This window comes from Solanum stenotomum, unplaced genomic scaffold, assembly GCF_019186545.1.
Source record: "Solanum stenotomum isolate F172 unplaced genomic scaffold, ASM1918654v1 scaffold25951, whole genome shotgun sequence".
NCBI lineage: Eukaryota > Viridiplantae > Streptophyta > Magnoliopsida > Solanales > Solanaceae > Solanum > Solanum stenotomum.
Genome location: NW_026028803.1, coordinates 38,643 through 57,171, shown reverse-complemented (window position 1 = coordinate 57,171; position 18,529 = coordinate 38,643). Strand labels below are relative to the sequence as shown.

At 33.1% G+C, this 18,529-nt stretch overlaps 1 protein-coding gene and 1 non-coding gene across 4 annotated transcripts; one reads left to right on the top strand and one right to left on the bottom strand.

The window, feature by feature from the left end:
• Positions 1-5,162: 5,162 nt before the first annotated feature.
• On the top strand, positions 5,163-5,234 carry TRNAW-CCA (transfer RNA tryptophan (anticodon CCA)). Its single transcript has one exon. It is a non-coding gene; the product is annotated as a tRNA-Trp (tRNA).
• A 1,212-nt stretch (positions 5,235-6,446) lies between these two features.
• LOC125851447 (E3 ubiquitin-protein ligase RKP) lies at positions 6,447-16,534 on the bottom strand. Of its 3 annotated transcripts, none has more exons than XM_049531242.1 (11): positions 16,340-16,534; positions 14,232-15,857; positions 12,302-13,117; positions 11,222-11,382; positions 10,939-11,077; positions 10,157-10,240; positions 9,549-9,833; positions 9,311-9,442; positions 8,298-8,497; positions 7,408-7,609; positions 6,447-7,130 (listed from the first exon to the last, which is right to left on the bottom strand). In XM_049531242.1, exons 2-11 carry the CDS (start codon positions 15,744-15,746, stop codon positions 6,801-6,803), a joined length of 3,864 nt encoding a protein of 1,287 aa, XP_049387199.1. In that variant the 5' UTR covers positions 15,747-15,857; positions 16,340-16,534; the 3' UTR covers positions 6,447-6,800. The 3 variants fall into 3 exon arrangements, with proteins under 3 accessions (XP_049387199.1, XP_049387197.1, XP_049387198.1); XM_049531240.1 differs by having other exon boundaries at positions 7,408-7,624; positions 16,340-16,533; XM_049531241.1 differs by lacking the exon at positions 16,340-16,534 and having other exon boundaries at positions 7,408-7,624; positions 14,232-15,882.
• Between the last annotated feature and the right edge of the window lie 1,995 nt (positions 16,535-18,529).

Here is an 18,529-nt window from a genome sequence, read left to right as displayed (position 1 = left end):
GACATTCTATTGTAGTAGATGGATTAGACACTGTCTAGATTCTTTTTGGTTTTATGAAAAATACTTCGATTGTAAAATTTTAAATTATGCGTCATTTCTACTTTCATATGTTTAAGTATGCTAAGGGATTGTATGAGACCCCTTCGGGGTCAAGTACGCCGTGTTGCATCTAAGGGTACCCCTGAATCGTGACAAACTATGCTTTTCAACATGTTAGTGATTATCAAAGAAAGTCTCCTTTTTATCAAGTTCTCACATGACTATTTGTCTAGTGGAGTAATGATTTTGATCCAATATCCTCTTTTTTTCTTTGGGAGAGGCGAACTTTTTCAAGAAATATTTTGAGTTTTTTTATTCTTGACCAGATTTTACTCTATATATGGGACAATTTTCTCAACTTTTTTTCGTGCATAAATTTGATGTAGTTTCTTGTCAATCGTGTTTGTAATGTGAAATATTTTAATATAAATAATTGTCTTTTTCTTGATACGTTAAAAATAGTAAACAAAAGTGAAAATTTAATTTTAAAATCATAGACAATTAAAAGTGAACATAGAAATATTAATAGAGTATATATAGAAAGTTTAACATACACAATTTTTCATACTTAAGTAGTATTTGTCACATTAGATCGAATTTGATAAATTTACTTACAAAATAATGATTTGATATGAAATATGTTGTGGGTTATACATATTTAATATTTATGTTAAAATACTTGATATTATATCGATTTTCCTTATTTCTATTTATAAATATATTTTCATATGAAATATTTTATGACTTGTATGATAGTAAATATTTAGCAACATTCTCTAAAGAGTTGTCTATAGTTTTATGTTGATATACAACTATATTTTGACAATAAATATGTTATTCGATTTACCTTGTAAAATCTCTAACTAATAAAACACCATTCTGCATTACTTTCTTCTGAAAGCTCTGAATATAACTGAGTTTGATATTTTGTTATCTTTGTTTGGGTTGTTATTCATGTTGTTGGCACTTAATTTTTGGCCCTCATAATTCAATTAATTTTTGAGTTTCTTCAATATTAAATAATTTAAAATGATTATTTATAAACATTAAAATCTTTTTTAAATCATGTTTAAGATAATTTTGTCATTTTTTCAATAATAAATATATATCCGTATTTACAATCGTATATAGATTTATATAATTTTTACTTTTAATAAATACTATAATATATATACCCGCAGTGGCGTAGCCACATGGTGGTCAGGGTGTCCAATTGGACACTCTTCGTCGAAAAAAAATATTGTATATACAAGTAAAGTGATACACGAAATGATTAAATAACATATTTTGGATACCCTTAACATAACAAGTTGTTATAGCCCAATAATTTCATCTCCTTAGAATGAAGAAGTATTATTTCTGGAAATCCTTTATGAAATTTCTGGTTCCGCCACTGTATACCCGTACAATGCACGGTCAATACTCAATAATCATTAAAAATTGATCACAACAAATTTTATATATTAAAGTATCAAATATGTAAGATTATTATCGAGTTTTTAAACTCTTCTATTCATTTTATCCAGGTCTTTAAATATATTTAAAAATTTATCAAAGTTATAGCTAAGTATTTCCACTTATATTTGAGAAAACAGATATACTGCGGCAAAATACATTTTATTAATTTAAGGTTTTTAACCAATGTTACTAACTGGATTTAACTTCTATATTGTTCGGTAAATTTAATAGATTTTTTCTCGATGTTAATTTATTTCTTGAATATATATATATATATATATAATTCATAATAATTAATAGTTTAAATATTTGAAAACATATAAAAAGTTTTTGTTAACTTTCAAAATTTCATCTATACACATAAATTGAGAGAAATATAGATTGATATATAGATAGATAGATATTTTAAGTTGCTAATTATTGTGATTTATAGTACTTTTTATGTAATTTTCATATAATATATGTTACTCGCTTTGTCCTTATTTATGTGATACAAATGAAATTTCAAAAATCAATCAACTTTTTATAAGTTATTTTTGACATTGAACTTGTGAAGTATTGTGATTTATAGTATATTTAAGTAAAACATATATCATATGAAAATTATATAAAACATACTATAAATTATAATAATTAACAACTTAAAATATTTAAAAACATACTAAAAATGGATTGACTTCAAATTTCATATATATCACATAAATTGAAATAGAAAGGGTAATATATATGGGAAAATTGTATGAAAAAGCAAACTATTAATTCAAATTAAATGTTATAGCCATAGTTTATTTTAATTGTAATTCGCAGTAAACATCCCCTTTTTTTGCGATCTGATTCGGTATACAATTAGTCATTTTATACATTTCGGTATAAAATGTGTTTGTGTTTGTATAAAGCGAAAGAAAAGTGTATATACAAATACAAATACATATATTTTCGTCCTATACACTTATAATTATATAAATATAGATCTTATTCTACAAATTACAATGTATAAATGAATTTATACAAAACTGAAAATTTGTATAAAATTGGATGTTTGTAGTGAATTATACAAATCAAAAGCTCCATAGCAAACTTAAAATTTGATATGAAGCGCAATTATACAAACTATAACTATAACATACAAATATGATTTTTATGTTTGCTATATGTGAAAGTTATTTAATATATATTAGGTCTATGCTGGCACGGATCCGCATCCGGTAGTAATAGAAGAGTATGTCCTGTTTAAATTATCCAGTTGTTTCTTGGCATATCTTCATATGATTTTTTTATATAGTTTGTTTTCAATTTTAATGGTCAATAGTCATTTAACTGAAATACCACCTAAACCACGGTCAAGGTCATTAATTGTCCATAAATATTCTTTCCTTAATGGTGATATATATTAAAATATTTTAAAATATTTTTAAAAACTATAATTAAAGACCAATTTGTTTAAATTTTGAAATTCAAAAAAAATATATTTTACATAAATTAAAACGAGAGAGCACTAAATATTCATTAAAAAAAGTGAATATTAATTAATCAATTAAGAGAGAAGTATTAAAAACATCTTTAAACTTGGCACAAATTATTAGTTTCATCTCTGAACTATTGACAATCTTAAAAGCACTCATTTACTTAACTAACTGAACTTAAATACATCCCGATGTATCTGCGATCTTCTACATGACATAGCAAGTGGTCTCAAACTCTTGTAGAATAATAGGAGCATGATACTCTTAATAAAAAATCAAAAGAAAGGTAAAAAATACCTCTAAATTTGACGAGAATTTAAAGGTATATTTTACTCATATTACAAGATTAAAAATGTATTTGAATTAAGTTAGTCAAGTAAATAATTATTTTTAAAGCTGACAATAATTTAAAGATGAAACTAATAATTTACATCAAAGGAGTGTTTTTCAATTTTCACGCTTTCTCTCATCCATTAAAATAAAGCGGCTCATGAAATTTAGTGTAAATTGGAGTATGTCATGAGTCAGAGACACGTGTCATAAATCTAACAAATATTTCCAATTTTTGTAACATTACATATATTAAAACATTAAAATATAAGCACCCACCCACCCCAACCAACAAAATAAAACCTCACCCAACACCATATAAAGACATTGTGTGGAAAGAAGAAGATAGACTAGCTATCATCACCCAAAAAGAAAAAAAAAATGGGAGAAAATCCTTGCAATATCTTTGAGAAATTGATCAAATCCACACTAAACTTTTTTGGATATGGTAATAACCACATCTCCAACTTTGTTGTCTCCTCATACTCTCACCACCAACAACAAGAGGAAGATATAACATCCATGGTATTTAATCTTGATCAGGCGAATTCAAGATTTAAACTTCGTATATTTAAGATTAAACTTAAATATTTTCGTACTAAAATATTGAATTTAGTTGAACGTGTCCCTCATATAATATTAAATTATTGATGCAGGAAAATATAGAGTACATGACAACAAGGTCTATAAGTGTGAGAAACTCAAGTAGAGGAAGAAGCCCTCCAAGGCCACCAGTGCAATCTGGAGGAGGTGCTCAAACAAATTCTTCTTCTTACTAATTATTTAGTTTTTTTTTTTTTTTTAAGTCTTCTGAATAGATATATATACTCTTTGTTATTTTAGCAAACAATAATAGATCTGAGACATTTCTGTTAAATATTTCTAGTCTAGAAGGGATGTTCTTATCTATCCTCTAATTTTATTTGGAGTTAAATATTAACTTGATTACATTTTAATGGATTTTCTATCACCTTCCTTTCTCCTCTTGTTTTTCAATTTTTTTTGTATGATAAAAGAAGGCAGCAAAAGCTAGGGTTCCTTCTAGGTCAAGATGAAGGTCTAGCTCGTCGCATCGGAATTATTATTATTTAGTGTAGATTAATTTTTTGTGTGATTTATGAATTATTATATAAAATCAAAACGGATTTTCCTTGTCATAAAAAAAATCAAAATAATAATGTGTGTGTTTTGGGACAATGTAAAAAAAAAAGGTGTGTTAGTGTCACAAGGATGGTGACAGTTGAGTAATTAAAAAGAAAAATATGTCATTTAAGACTTTGTCCAAGTGTGTATGATTCTATTTTTTTATAATATTGTGATGATTTATAACACGTTATATATAGGTCAACCACTAGACGGCAGAAGATTTCCTTAACACTCTGTTCATTACGTATTGTTTTATACGATGTTTATAATGTATAGTATGATATGGTATTGTATTGTATTGTATTATATTTTATTATATTATTTTAATGAGTATAGTGTTTAAATAGATTGTATTGTTCTCTGTCATTATATTATGTCGCATATTCCTACTTTGAATGACAAACATATAAAAAAAGTAAGCTTATGAAAAGGGTAGGTAAAAAGATGAAATAGATTTATTAAATAAAATATAAAATGGAAAGAAAAATTAAAGTAATGAAAGCAATTACACTAATTCAGTCGTTACATAAAATGAGTCGTTTTGTTAATATTTAACAATGAATTTAAATAATGTGATGCAACAAAATTTAAGTAGCAATCAAAATAAATATTGTATTTAAATTTACATATATACAATTGTAACAACCATCCAAACATGATGCAAAAAGGATCAGTATGGAACATATATTGTTATATATAAAATTTAGTTTAATAACCTTACATCCAGGATCCGTGGCGCAATGGTAGCGCGTCTGACTCCAGATCAGAAGGTTGCGTGTTCGATTCACGTCGGGTTCAAAACTCCCGAAATACTTGGATCCATCCTTTTTTTTAAAAAAAAAAGTAAATTCATTTGTAAAATCTCTCCTACATCAACTTAATAACCATTTATTAATAGTTTACTTTGTATGTGAAAAAATAATAATTTTTATTTTTGTACATAAGATCTGAAAATAAAATGCTATCCTTCGGGTGCGCACGTGGGAGAGATAAGCTACTTCGTGCGACGAGTTCGAGCGAAAAAATATGTTGATAGGTTCAAACATGAGACTCATTTGAGAGATCTATCGCTCAATCAACTCGACCACTCATGCGAGTTGAAGATCTATGTTTATAGATTTTGTCACTTCAAATAGTCCTTTGTTATACATCAAAATCATAGTGACATTATCTTCTTTATCCTGGTTTTTACATATGTTATTCCAACAACAATAATAGCATACCTAGTGGACTCTCATAATTAGGTTTGGTGAGGGTAGAGTGAGTATACACAAACCTTACCACTACCTTGTAAAGATAAAGAAACTGTTTTCTAAAACCTTAAGATAAAGTGCAACAAATCTAAGTACGAAGAAGAAAATAACAACGGAGAAAATACAACTACTAAAGGAAGCAGTGGAAAGGCTATAAAAAAGGAACAAGAACAACCACAAATACTAACAAGTTTTAACCCTCGAAAAGCAAGACAACACTTCACTGCCTACTAACCTTCTTCCCTAATATGCGTTTTACACACCTTCCTATCTAAGGTCATGTCTATAATAATTTGAAGTTGCGTGTATATCCTATCTAATCACCTCTCCTCAATACTTCTTCAGCCTACCTCTATTTCTCCTTGTACCTACTATATCCAACCTCTTCACATTTCTTATTCCGGAAAGCACAAATTTTTGTCTAAAAAGAAAACACACCACTCAAAAATTTCCATGTTGAAGTAAAAGTCTAGGTGGGAGGGGGAAGAATTTCCATGGTTACGTTTTGTTCTGCAGATTATCCACAAGGTTTCACATTCCAGTATGATTGTTCAACTTATTCTGATACCTTTGCTGCTGAAACAGGTATTACAAAGAAGCATAGGTAGATTAAAATTACTAACAAAACTATGTCTCTTTTAACTTCTCTACGCTTGCTAGCTCTCCCTACTTTTGCTCTCATAAAATGCACATCATTTCACAGCTTGAGAAAACAAGCACAAGCCAAAGTTAAGCGACGCGTAAAAACAAAAGAAGATTGAGCAGAAGAACAAGTCTTTCTTCAAATTGACACCTCATATATTCACAAAATAATGCCCTTGCCTCCACTACAAAAACTTTTTAGCCAGAGAGATGCTGCCTTCCCATCCCATCTACTCTGGTAATTTAAACAAAGCTTATGCCTTCTATTCTAGTTGTAATCCCTAATAATAACTTAACTGAAAGTATTCACCTTTTATAACGATCTTTCTTGCATCTCTATGGGACTTGTCGAGAACTAAATTCACAGCTCAGAGCCCTCAGCTGACAACCGAGTACTAGCCTATGTCTAACCACTGTTTTCATTCACCAATCACCAGGAAAAAAGAGAAAGGCCACCCCCAGTCCAACTTTACTCTTCCAAGTTTGAGAAATGTCCTTGATCTGCATTTGCATCAGTCTTGAGAACTTCTAAAACGGTTGCATTGCAAAAGAAGCATCTCTCACAGTTCAGAAGGTGTCTTGAAATGCAGCCGAAGCAAGAAACGTGCGAACAAGGGACAAATTGAGCATTTGCTTGACTCGTATAACAGATGCAGCAGATGCTGTCATCATAATCTGTTTCACCCCCATATGCTATTCTCTCAACTTCCACTACCTCTGACTGACAGATAAGCAGACCTGAAAATATCTCCAGTTGCCTGATTTTTTCCAGATAATCATCTCCCCTGAATAAACTAGCCTGAAATTCATGAAAAGATAGTTAGAATACAGATGAAGCCCAAAGAGCAATTAATTATTGGAACCCTTTCCAAAAATATTAGCACACATAGGCAGACGTCAAAAACAGCAACTGAACCCAAACCAGTCAACCAGCGTTCAGCTTTCTAATTGCCAAGTCTAAAAAATCACCGTACCCATAACAATTTTCTTGGCTGTATACCAATTTTCCATGCCATTCTGAAATAGGAAGTAGCCTAGGGGTACAACCAAATCAATTAAGTGAAGTAAAAACTAACCCAATTGTACTCCAAAAGATACTGAAGCCCAGAGACTACTGTATCAGGGCAGTCCATGCTGGCAAAAATCCCAACCATGTCATTATCTCCAGTATCCGACTCCCTGCTAGCATCCAGCAAATTAAGAATGATTCCAGCAAGGGGTGCCAAAATCATGCCTCTGTTTAGTTTCTCTGGGGGCTGACCTGGACGCCTTACGAAACTGCAAGAATGACAACTGAAGACCCCAAATAAGGAGGAACCAAGACTCGCACAAACACACATACACAAAGGGACTCAATACGTCCTTGTTACAAGGAAATATCAAGCTATGGTGAAAAGAAAAGCAAGAACCAACTATATTCTGATAATGCATGGAACGAGTGTGTTGCACACACATAGATAAAGAGGGCTAGATGAATGCAAGCTCAGAATTTTTCGGTGAATGCAAGTCTGTCGATTAAAAGTTTATTTATTTTTCAGAAATATCAGGTTTTGGTCTTCTTTCTCCTAATATCGATCTCCTTACGTGGCAGATAGGGCTTTGATTCAACATTAAAGAAATAACAGTGTGGGGAGTGATAAACCACAACAAAAAAATTTAACCATCAGAACATAGAGGTTTCACTGTTAACGGAATAAAAGCATCAGTATCATCACCTAAGATAGTGGATGCCAGTTTACAGTTGAACGTGAGGCATATTCAAAATAAAATAGGACCTCATAAAGGATCAGCTCAACTCGACTGGAGAACAGAACTTTTATCAATTGGAATAAGATTGGTCTTTGGTTGTGTTGGACACAGAAGTAATAAGCAGATTTGACTTGACACTCTCTCACTCTAAAAGTACACAATAAACCAAAAAAAAAAATGGAAACGCAAAAAGCTGTTTCACATAAATATCACTTACAGGTCAAACAGTTCCTGATCAGCGGCAGAAATTAAGTGGTTTAGTATAAAGACGATCACTTCAGTCAGCCTTCGCAAATTTGTGTCTACCCCAGAGATAAACGCTTTAGGTATCTCATGGGTACAAAATTCTAAAATCCTTGCAAGATTGCATGATAGGTCAAATATGACGCTGCATTTCCTTTGTTGAAACTCCAACACCTAGAAAGACACTTAAGCATTTCAATACACATCAGAAAAGAAAACAACAACAAAAGATTCCTTCAATCCCATAAACTACTATTTCACCTTTGCAAGACAATATGCAAAGTCACCTTCAGTTAAGATATTCAACACCCGCACCCCACAAAACCAAGATACTACAAATAACTAGTACAACATAGGTAGAAACTCCAAGCTGGATGTAAAGAAAATTAAGTTTATTTTTTTATTTTCACGAGGATATGCTTTGTTTTTTAGAGATCAATATTCTACTCGAGGACTTGACAAAAGAAAACATTAACAGAATATCATCACAGGCAATTCACTAGAATGTATACATAAAAAAAGCATTTCTGGAGGTAAACAAAATATGCAGGGTGTAAAACATTTTATTTTGCCACTCTATTCTGTAATATAGAGCACAATCTCTCAAACATATTATCAGCAAATCCGTAACAAAAGTTATTACCATTGGGAAACTAGAAATGACGTACAACAAAATGATATTGTAAGTCAAAGACATAAATGTCCTGTGTGGTCAGTTGAAAAGAGAATAATGGGGAAAGGGGGAAGTAAATGTAGAAGGCAAACATAATTCCCTTTGTTTGGTTAAAAGAGTATGCATATTAACTTCTAAACTCCCTGAAATTGGACAATAAAAAAAGAACCTCTTTTAGGTGTACATAGAACTTAGCAGTATCACAAAACAACCATTAGACAAAAGATTAATCAATTAGCTGTACCCTTTTTTGGCTTCCTTCTCCCTCATTGATCCAAACATAGAAGGATAATAGACGTTTATGGGAACAATACCTTGTAACTTTCCTGCATCTCGCGAACTGAAACTGAAAATTCCGTCATTGCCCAACTCAGAGTGTTGAACAAATGATTCAGAAAGGTAGAAAATAGTTCTTCATCATGCAAGCAAACCTCTCGCAATAATTTCTTCACATTAACAAGGACAAAAGAATTAGATCTACAAGTTACTCTCAATGGCTAAGCAGGACAGAATAATAACTGTGTAGACAAAGATGAACTATCATCAAATCACCTGATATATAACTGATGAAGAGGAAGATGATTCTCCACGTTTTGATGAACCAAAGCCTGAACCTTTGCACAAACGGAGAAGTATATTTGTTACAGGAATCCACGATCTATTGTCAAAAGCAGACAGTAGTGCTTTAGGCATTCTCTGCATTGCGGCTTCATTACATTCTAATTCAGACAAGAACTCCTTGTACTGCACCAAGATATAAATAGACTGCAGAAGAAGATCTCGCAACTCCACACTTGATATCCTTGGATCATTGAAGTGGGTGACAACGAAAGTAACCTGAACAAGGAAATTTACCAGTAAATACACGTAACAGAATGAAGCCCAATGATCTAATACATCACAGAAACAAGTACGAGAAGGAATCTAGCACTGTGGATCATTCCAGAACCAATCTTGCTGTATTAAGAAAATCTTCTTGTGCTAATTTTTTTCTTGCAAGTATTTCTCTTATATTACATTAGCTTTAGAGGGTGTTGATGAATTCTATTTCAGCATATCCAAAAAGTCAACCACGACATATACCACAGGCATTATAGGCTTGGTCCTGAAAGTATCATAGAAAGAAAAGGCACGTGATTAGAGAGAGAGTTACGACATACAAAGGATGTGAGTCCTTGCTTGAGAAATATTGTAGCAGGCACAAAAGGAGGGTCACTTTTACGAAGTACGTGGAAGCAGTCCACCTGTCATTGAACAACAGAAAGGAAGATTACTTTCATTGTTTCAAAAAATGTGGCAACTAATAAACCAACCAATTAAATGACATGAAAATAGCCGGAAAGAAAAAAACATTTGCCAATTGTCAGCACTTGTAAGGACAAAGCATTTTACATATTTTTATGCCCAAACATACATAGAGACAACAGTTTCAACCATTTTGTCCAAGATCAGTTGATGGGATATGAAGTAAAACTCAATGTGCATGAAAATGAACGGAAGCAGGGAAAAATGCAATGTACATAATATAAGACGAGTCAGGTTTGCTTGATATATTCAGGCCCATTCCCCTAAAAGCTATCCAAACACAGCATACTAGTAGTGCAAGGTGCAGAGATGGAAAGGCAAATTGAAGCAAGGCATGGAAAGAAAAGAGTAGGCAAGCGAAAGTTTTGGGTCACTTGACTATTAATAACTGCAGAGATCCAAATTCCACATAGGATATCACACCATCTATCGAGGGAAGTCATAGATTCTTCTTGGCTTCACTATCTACGCCTAAAGAAAGTTAAGTGGCATTAGCAAAGAGGTAGAAAAGATTCATGCTCAAAAGTAAACAGAAGAGTAGAGCCTTAATACAAATGATAAGTCACTCTTTGATTTACAAGAAAATACAAACTAGGCTAGAGTTCTAAATAGTATCCAGAGCCAGAAAGTTTATTACCAAAGTTTCCAAATAGTACTCAGGAATATAAAGGAAGACTGAGTCCTCTTTGCTAAGAATTAAAAGCAACTGAACAATCCACATGCACGCTGCATACATCCCCCTCTGCTTCCACCGAGAAAACAGAGAAATACGATACCTGTTAGATGATAGAGAGAAAAGAACTAAGCTATGCATCCTTGAAAGCATACAGCAGCTACTCATTAATATGGAAGACATAGTAATGTATAATAGCCATAACATAATTTGGAAATAAAACAAAGATGTACAATGATTGTATTACCAAGCACAATGTCTGACACAATCCATTACTTCTTCTCTATATACACCACGAACCTCCTTCAGGCGCTTTACATGCTCCCTGCAAACGTTTTCTCTGATTTGCTTATCAGTTTCTTCCAGAAGAGAGATTGACTGTGATTGCCGATTCATATACAATGATGCCTACAATTGATCAGTGATACTGTTAAGTGATGCGAATCCATGAAACTTGATAAGGAAGATACTTAACACTTCTCTACCAATGAGTTCAGGTGCTGCAAGACTGGGAAGAGAAGAAAGAAAAGATAATCTGGCAGGACAGTAAGATGCTCCCCAAAAGTGAAATACAATATCAGGAGCCATGTCCCACATGAGAGAAGCAGATAGAACTAGTCTCAGACGTAGTATATATCAATGAACAATGCATCGATCCCATATTTGTGGGAATCTATCATATGAATCCTCTGTGTCCACTCCACTAGGTCCATTTTATTCTTTATCAGACAAAACATCTTAGTTAGATTATTTTTACACTGACCACCAACCTTCCCCACTCCTACCCCCGCTATTTTCTTGGGCCGTCATCCTTGCCAATATTTTCAAAACCTACTATACCATAAAATAAATCAATCATGAAGAGAGAAAACATGAAATTCAACTTCTAGACTCCTCCCCCTGGAGATACAATTACCACATCACATACAACACCTTAACCAATGGGACAATAAAGAAAGATGAGACTGTTATAATTGCCCAGGACATTAATTTCAAACTAACAGGACACTAAATATTCCATCAGTTCTAATATATATAGGACATAATTTTGCAAGGCCAAATGCCGAGAAAGTGGTTGCATTTGAAACTTTAGCTCCAGTTAAAAAAAGGTGCAATGTCCATTAAAGGGACACTACCTTAGCATATGGTTCTGCAAAGCAGCTTAATAAAACACCACCATATAAATCCCTTATTTGATGTTGTGTTCAATGGGGAACATCCGAAAAATCAGACAAATGGTGTCTTTACCTCATTTGCACCACTTCAGACATTTCAAACAATAAGGCAGCCTAATTACTATCTTTTAGTAAGGGGAAATTCTAGTCACCTGCTTGAAATTGGGTGCAAGACCTAAATGGTACAGCAAAAGCATGGTGTCCAGTAGCTCTTCTTCTTTTAGTGTTGCTGAAGAAACATTGTTCTCTCTGGGAACATATCTCATTTGCTGTATAGGAAGGAAGCCAAACTCTGATTCCGACTGGTCACTGGTGCTTGGTTTATCTGCAATATCATCATTCAAACTACTGGTGCTGCATTCTGCAGCAACATGAGCAGACCTTTCACGAATAGAGCTGCAATGTCCCCGTGAACCTTTTCCCATGTGTCTGATAGAATTTTTGGATATTCTTGTAAAATCGGCATCATAAGTAGAACAACAACACGGCTTCTGCTTACTTAGATGTGTAACCCTATCTTCTACATTGTCCATACACCCTTCTTCCCACCGAATCACTTCCTCATGCTGCTCAATACTAATAGGATGGGATTTTGCTAGGTGATTATATGAACCACCAAGCCTGGGAATATCAACTCGATGAGGATCATTCTTGAGAAACAAGCCTACAGGAAAAGCTTGCTGGCCTCCTCTGTGTAGGAAACCAACATCAGATGTTCCAGAATCCTTCATCCAATCACAAATGTCCCCGAACCCCTCAGAGAGGAAATGGAGTACGATACCAAACAAAGAAACAAGTACAGAATTGCTTGAAACACCAGGCGGTGGCGAATCTCGATCTGCACCCCTGTTTTTAAGTAGAATGTTTTGTAAGAATGTCTTGAATACAGAGCCAGGTAGCTGAGGTGGTGATGTGGGTGGCATGAACTGCATTACCAAACGGCAGAGGTCCCTCTGCTTCTCTTCAACCTGCAGAAGGAATGTGTTAATCTGCTTGTGGATGGAGAAACATATAAGGAAATTGCAAACCCTTTAAACTTGTTAGTAGAAGGGATGGGTATGTGTGATAGATCAAAAACATCACATGTAATGATTCTTAAGTGAAACATGAACAGAGAAAACTGATAGATGCACTCATTACTGGAACCAAGGCAGTTGCAAAGACCAGATAAACTGGAAAGCTGGGCAAAGAGAAGATTATATGATGCAGTAAAATCCATCATATCACCGTCTAAATGTAAGATTTAACAAGAGCAGCCAAGCTACTATAGAATTTTGAATAAGACAAGGCACTAGGTACTGCAGTAATGTATACGTACACATCTACTATGCATCTTATTCAAACTTTCTACTATTTTACTAAAAAGACCAAGCAAAAAAGAATGCCAGAACTTCAAAAAGGATAGAGTTGTTGTTCGTTTTTATGTGCATTATAGTATTTTTACTTGATGTCCAAAGCCAGCATTACGGATGAAGATTCATGTTACAATTTCCTGGGCAAGTCGACCAAAACGTTCTCTTTATTCTAACAGATGCAGCTCAGTGTAAAACTTGATCAAGTAGGAGAGCAATTCAAGTCAAAGGTCTGGGCCATATGACTGCGAGTATTGCGTTAAGTTTCAAATAGCTAAGATTGCTGGATGTTCCTATTAAACTTGATCAAGTGAGAATGTATCAGTTAAATGGCCAAGACATACTTTTCGCTGATAGGTGGTCTTAGTTTTTAATATTGCTACATACAAAATCTACGATGCTATTTCTCCTCTGAAAGCAGTTCAAAGTTAATGTTGAAATTGGAGACATCAAGTGCTCATTACATCACTGACTACCATATTAAGAGATTTGAGCTTTCATTTCATCGACAATACTCCAATCACTTATACTTTAAGGACATATAACAATTGATTCACGTCTAACTTGTTCCAGGACTTTCAAGGAACACCATCAAATGCACTTAAATCTTATTCAAGTATAAGGTAGCAATATTAGACTAAGAACTAACATGAGCATGGACCAATGTTGAAGGGACAAACAAGGACATAAAATACCAATATAAGTTCCATTCCACCCACAAATAGAATACCTTGTTAATTATTTCTGACAAAGCACCTGTAGTCAGTAACAGGCTAGCCTCATTTGACACGTCCTCACACGAACCAGACCACCATATAGAAGGCATCAGACCTTGAAGATCCTGCTTGTTAGGACTCTTCCGCGACAAAAACCCTTCAAATAAGAGGTCAAAATCTGAAGATCTCCACCACAGTGTCATCACTTCTTCCCGCCTTAAGATGTGGCATGCCAAGGCCAGATATATATATGAACCTGAGTAAGGACAGTTTTCTGCAAGGCTCAACGGCGCTGTTTTGCAAAAGGTCGAGAGCGAACTTATGATATGTTCAAACAAAATTCGCGACTCTGGGAACTCTAGAAGAGAATCAAGTATGCTGTCCAAACTCATATAGTCGTGTGGAGGATGCATCCTAAAGACCTCCATTATCAGTGATAGAAGTGGACCACAAGATATATACTTTGTGCTTCCGTCTTCAGCAGCAAGTGTAGAGAATAATTCCTCACATATCCCACGAGAGACAGGGTGTGAAAGTTTTTCAAATGATACAAACCTTTTCAATCTTCGCAATTTCTCAACAGAACTGAACTCTGCCCTTCCCACACGCTGCATTTCAATTAGCCTTCTAAAACAATTAAGCAAATCAGTAGCAGTTGAACTTTTGGTTGGTGGAGGCTGAATGGGAAGGAAACCTTTTACTGGGTACCTGAAAGGAATTTCCCCAAAGTTTAACTCACAACGTTCACCTTGAGAAAGAGAAATTGCTGGATAATATCCCAATCCAGGTACCATCTTACGAATACCAATAAATGCAACACCAAGTGAAACTCCATTTCGATAAAATGATATCTCATCACCATCCAAATCAATACAACATCCAATCACATCACCAACAACCCATGGCTGACCATAATCCTGAGCTTCCTTATTCCATTTACTGACCCTTTTTCCATCGTATGCATACGAATCATCAGCATCACCCACACCCTTGTGATCAGTGAATGGGCAGGAAAGAGTCGCCCAGCCTAGCTGTTGTATACCAGAAGTTTCAAGAGTTACTTCATACATCCATTTCCCTTTCCAGACACAAGCATTGGCCCTTGCACTGCTGAATAGAGAATGACTCTCCATGATCAAAGGCTGTTTGACTATTCGAATATCACCACAGATGCTTGATTCCTCTAATTGAATAACCTGATGTTTACAACCATCACCACCAGCAGTCAAAACCCCTTCTCGTTTTCTGTCAGTACAAGTCTTCTGATTTGTGTGGTACTTCAGAAATTCGTTCTTTATAACTGAGCGAACCACTTCAGCATCTATTGAACAAGAGAGTGGCTTAATACACTTGTATGGAAGATCAAAGATGTGCTCAAGGGTTCTTTCCACAGATTGATCGCCAAAACCATCACAATATGAAACAAGATGAGTTTTCTGAGAACTCTCCTTCCTATCTTCACCATTCAATACCACAGCCAACCCAGAAGAAAGGCCACCTATCCCGATACGTAGGCCGTCTTCTGCCATTAGCAACAATAGCACTCCAAGAACAATCAATCTTCACTCACCCAAATCTCAAAACAGCATCCAACATCTCCCATCAAAACCAAGAAGCAAAGATATCAATCATTCAACTGCCTACACAACAGAAAAGAACACTATTTCCTCAGTTAACAATGAACTTGCAGCTCCTTTATCCTACAAGATCAAAACAAACAAACTCAGAAAATCAACAAAAACTAAAACAAAACGAATAGATTTTTTCTCCACCATAAGATTAGCAAAAATGAAGTGAAGTATCAAAAACTCAAATTAAAGTGAAAACTCAAACTCAAATACAAATTTCAGCTTTGACCTGCACTTAATCCCAACTTTAACCTCTAATGATCGTTCAACTAGACTAAACACCCAATTTCCAGAATTTAATTCTCATTCCACCACTTAAACTCGCAGAAATCAAAACTAAATCACCTCAAATTCGAATTCATTTCACAATTAAACACAACTAAATAAAAAAAAAAAAAAAAAAGGTAACTACAAACAACTGAAAGTTCAAAATTCAACGCAGATAAATAGAGTTTAAAACAAATACTTAAGAGGTAAAGAAGAAGAAAACATACCTGTAGAACAAGGTACAAAAAGCTTTAAGGTGCGGTTTATTCGAAGAAAAATTAGAAGCGGCGGCTAAGGAATAGTGGGGGTTTTCAGGTACGCCATTGATGAATGAAGAGAGAGAAAGTAGAAGAGTTAATTTACTAAGGAAATGAAGAGTTTGGATTTGATTTTTTTTTTCTTTTTTTCCAATTTTTTTCATTTGGGGATTTTTGTGTAAAATTTGCCAGAAAGTTTGGAAGTAAAGAAGAAAATAAGAAACAGAGTCGAACCATACGCCAATTATACACCTGGCGGCTAAGAGCTTGTTGCCCGACTCGTCATTTCGTAAAGGCTAGTGTTGGTTATTGATTTTTTTTCTCTAGTGTATTAAACTTTTTGATCCGATTAATTTTTTAATGGTGTGTTTTCCGAAAGGCTAGGTGTTGGTTGTTGGTTTTTTTTATCTAATTATTATAAATATTAACAATTAATAACTTACAAATGCATACATTAAGAGAGATACAATTATTTAAAAAAAACATTCTAATGATCTAATAGCATATAATTAGTATAACTAATTTGTGAACAATAGAATAAAATAATAAAATTTAAAACATAGCTCAAATAGAAGAATTACGCAAAAGAAGATAAATTTGATAGATGAAGAAAGTTGATCTTTGAAGTATTGAAAGAGGAATAAAAAATTGTTGGGGCAATTTTAAATAATTGAAAGGTTGTATAAATAGGATATTATATATTAGCGTGCAGTAGAAACATATTAAAAGGCATGCAACAATCAATAATTTGAAAACATAATTGTGGGAATGACTGATAAGTTGCGTGACGTTGTCGGTGATTTGTAAATAGAGTGAGTATTTGTGACTTGTCGTGTAGTGAGTAGCTTGTCACACACGAATTTTCACTACACATTTGTTTTCAAGTAAAACTTTTACGAAAATCTATAGAAAAAATATATTTTAAAAAACTAATACTATAATATAGTATGATAACAATTAGTAACTAATTTGTGAAGAGTAAAGTAAATTATTCAAATTTAAAATTTAAATCATACCTCAAATAGAAGAATCACACAAAAGAAGATGAATTTGATAGATGAAGAAAGTTGATCTTTTTGAAGTACTGAAAGAGGAATAAAAATTTGTTAGAGTAATTTTAAACAATTGAGAGGTTGTATAAATAGGGTACGATATATAATTAGCGTGCAGTAGAAAATATATTGAAAGACATGCAATAATCAATAACTTGGAAATCATAATTGTGGCAATGACTGATAAGTCGTGTGACAATATCGGTAATTTGTAAATAGAGTGATTGTTAATGACTTGTCGTGTAGCGAGTAGCTTGTCACACATGAATTTTCACAAGACACTTGTTTTCAAATAGAACTTTCACGAAAAACTATTAAAAAGAAAAATACAATTATTTATAATAAAAAAAACTAATAATATAAATAGTATAATAGCAATTAGTAACTAATTTGTGAATAGTAAAGTAAAATAAGTAAATTTTAAATTTAAACCATACCTTAAATAGAAATATCACACAAAAGAAGATGAATTTGATAGATGAAGAAAGTTGATCTTTGAAGTACTAAAAAATTGTTGGGGTAATTTTATACAATAAAGAGGTTGTATAAATAGGGTATGATATATTAGCGTGCAATAGAAAATATATTGAAAGGCGTGCAACAATCAATAACTTGAAAATTGTAATTGTGATAGTGATCGATAAGTCATGTGACAGTGTCGGTGATTTGTAAATAGCGTGATTGTTAGCTTGTCACACGTGAATTACATCAGACACTTGTTTTTAAATAAAACTTTTACGAAAATCTATGAAAAAAAAGGTATAGTTATTTTTTAAAAAAAAACTAATAATATAATATAGTATAATAATAATTAGTAACTAATTTGAGAATAGTAAAGTAATATAATTAAATTTATAATTTAAATCATACCTCAAATGGAAGAATCACACAGAAATGAATTTGATAGATGAAGAAAGTTGATATTTAAACTGAAAGAGGAACAAAAATTTGTTGGGGTAATTTTAAACAATTGAGAGATTATATAAACAAGGTATGATATATTAGCGTGCAGTAGAAAAGGAATTGAAAGACGTGCAATTAATAACTTAGAAATCGTAATTATGGCAATGAATGATAAGTTACGTGACATTGTCAGTGATTTGTAAGT

Excerpts from the sequence above, each read along its gene's own strand:
- LOC125851447 (XM_049531240.1), bottom strand. The coding sequence starts at position 15,746 with ATGGCAGAAGACGGCCTACGTATCGGGATAGGTGGCCTTTCTTCTGGG. Across the intron at positions 11,383-12,301 it reads TTGCACCCAATTTCAAGCAG|GCATCATTGTATATGAATCG; the intron begins GTGACTAGAATT and ends GATCAATTGTAG. Across the intron at positions 7,625-8,297 it reads GATCAGGAACTGTTTGACCT|TTGTCATTCTTGCAGTTTCG; the intron begins GTAAGTGATATT and ends TGGGGTCTTCAG.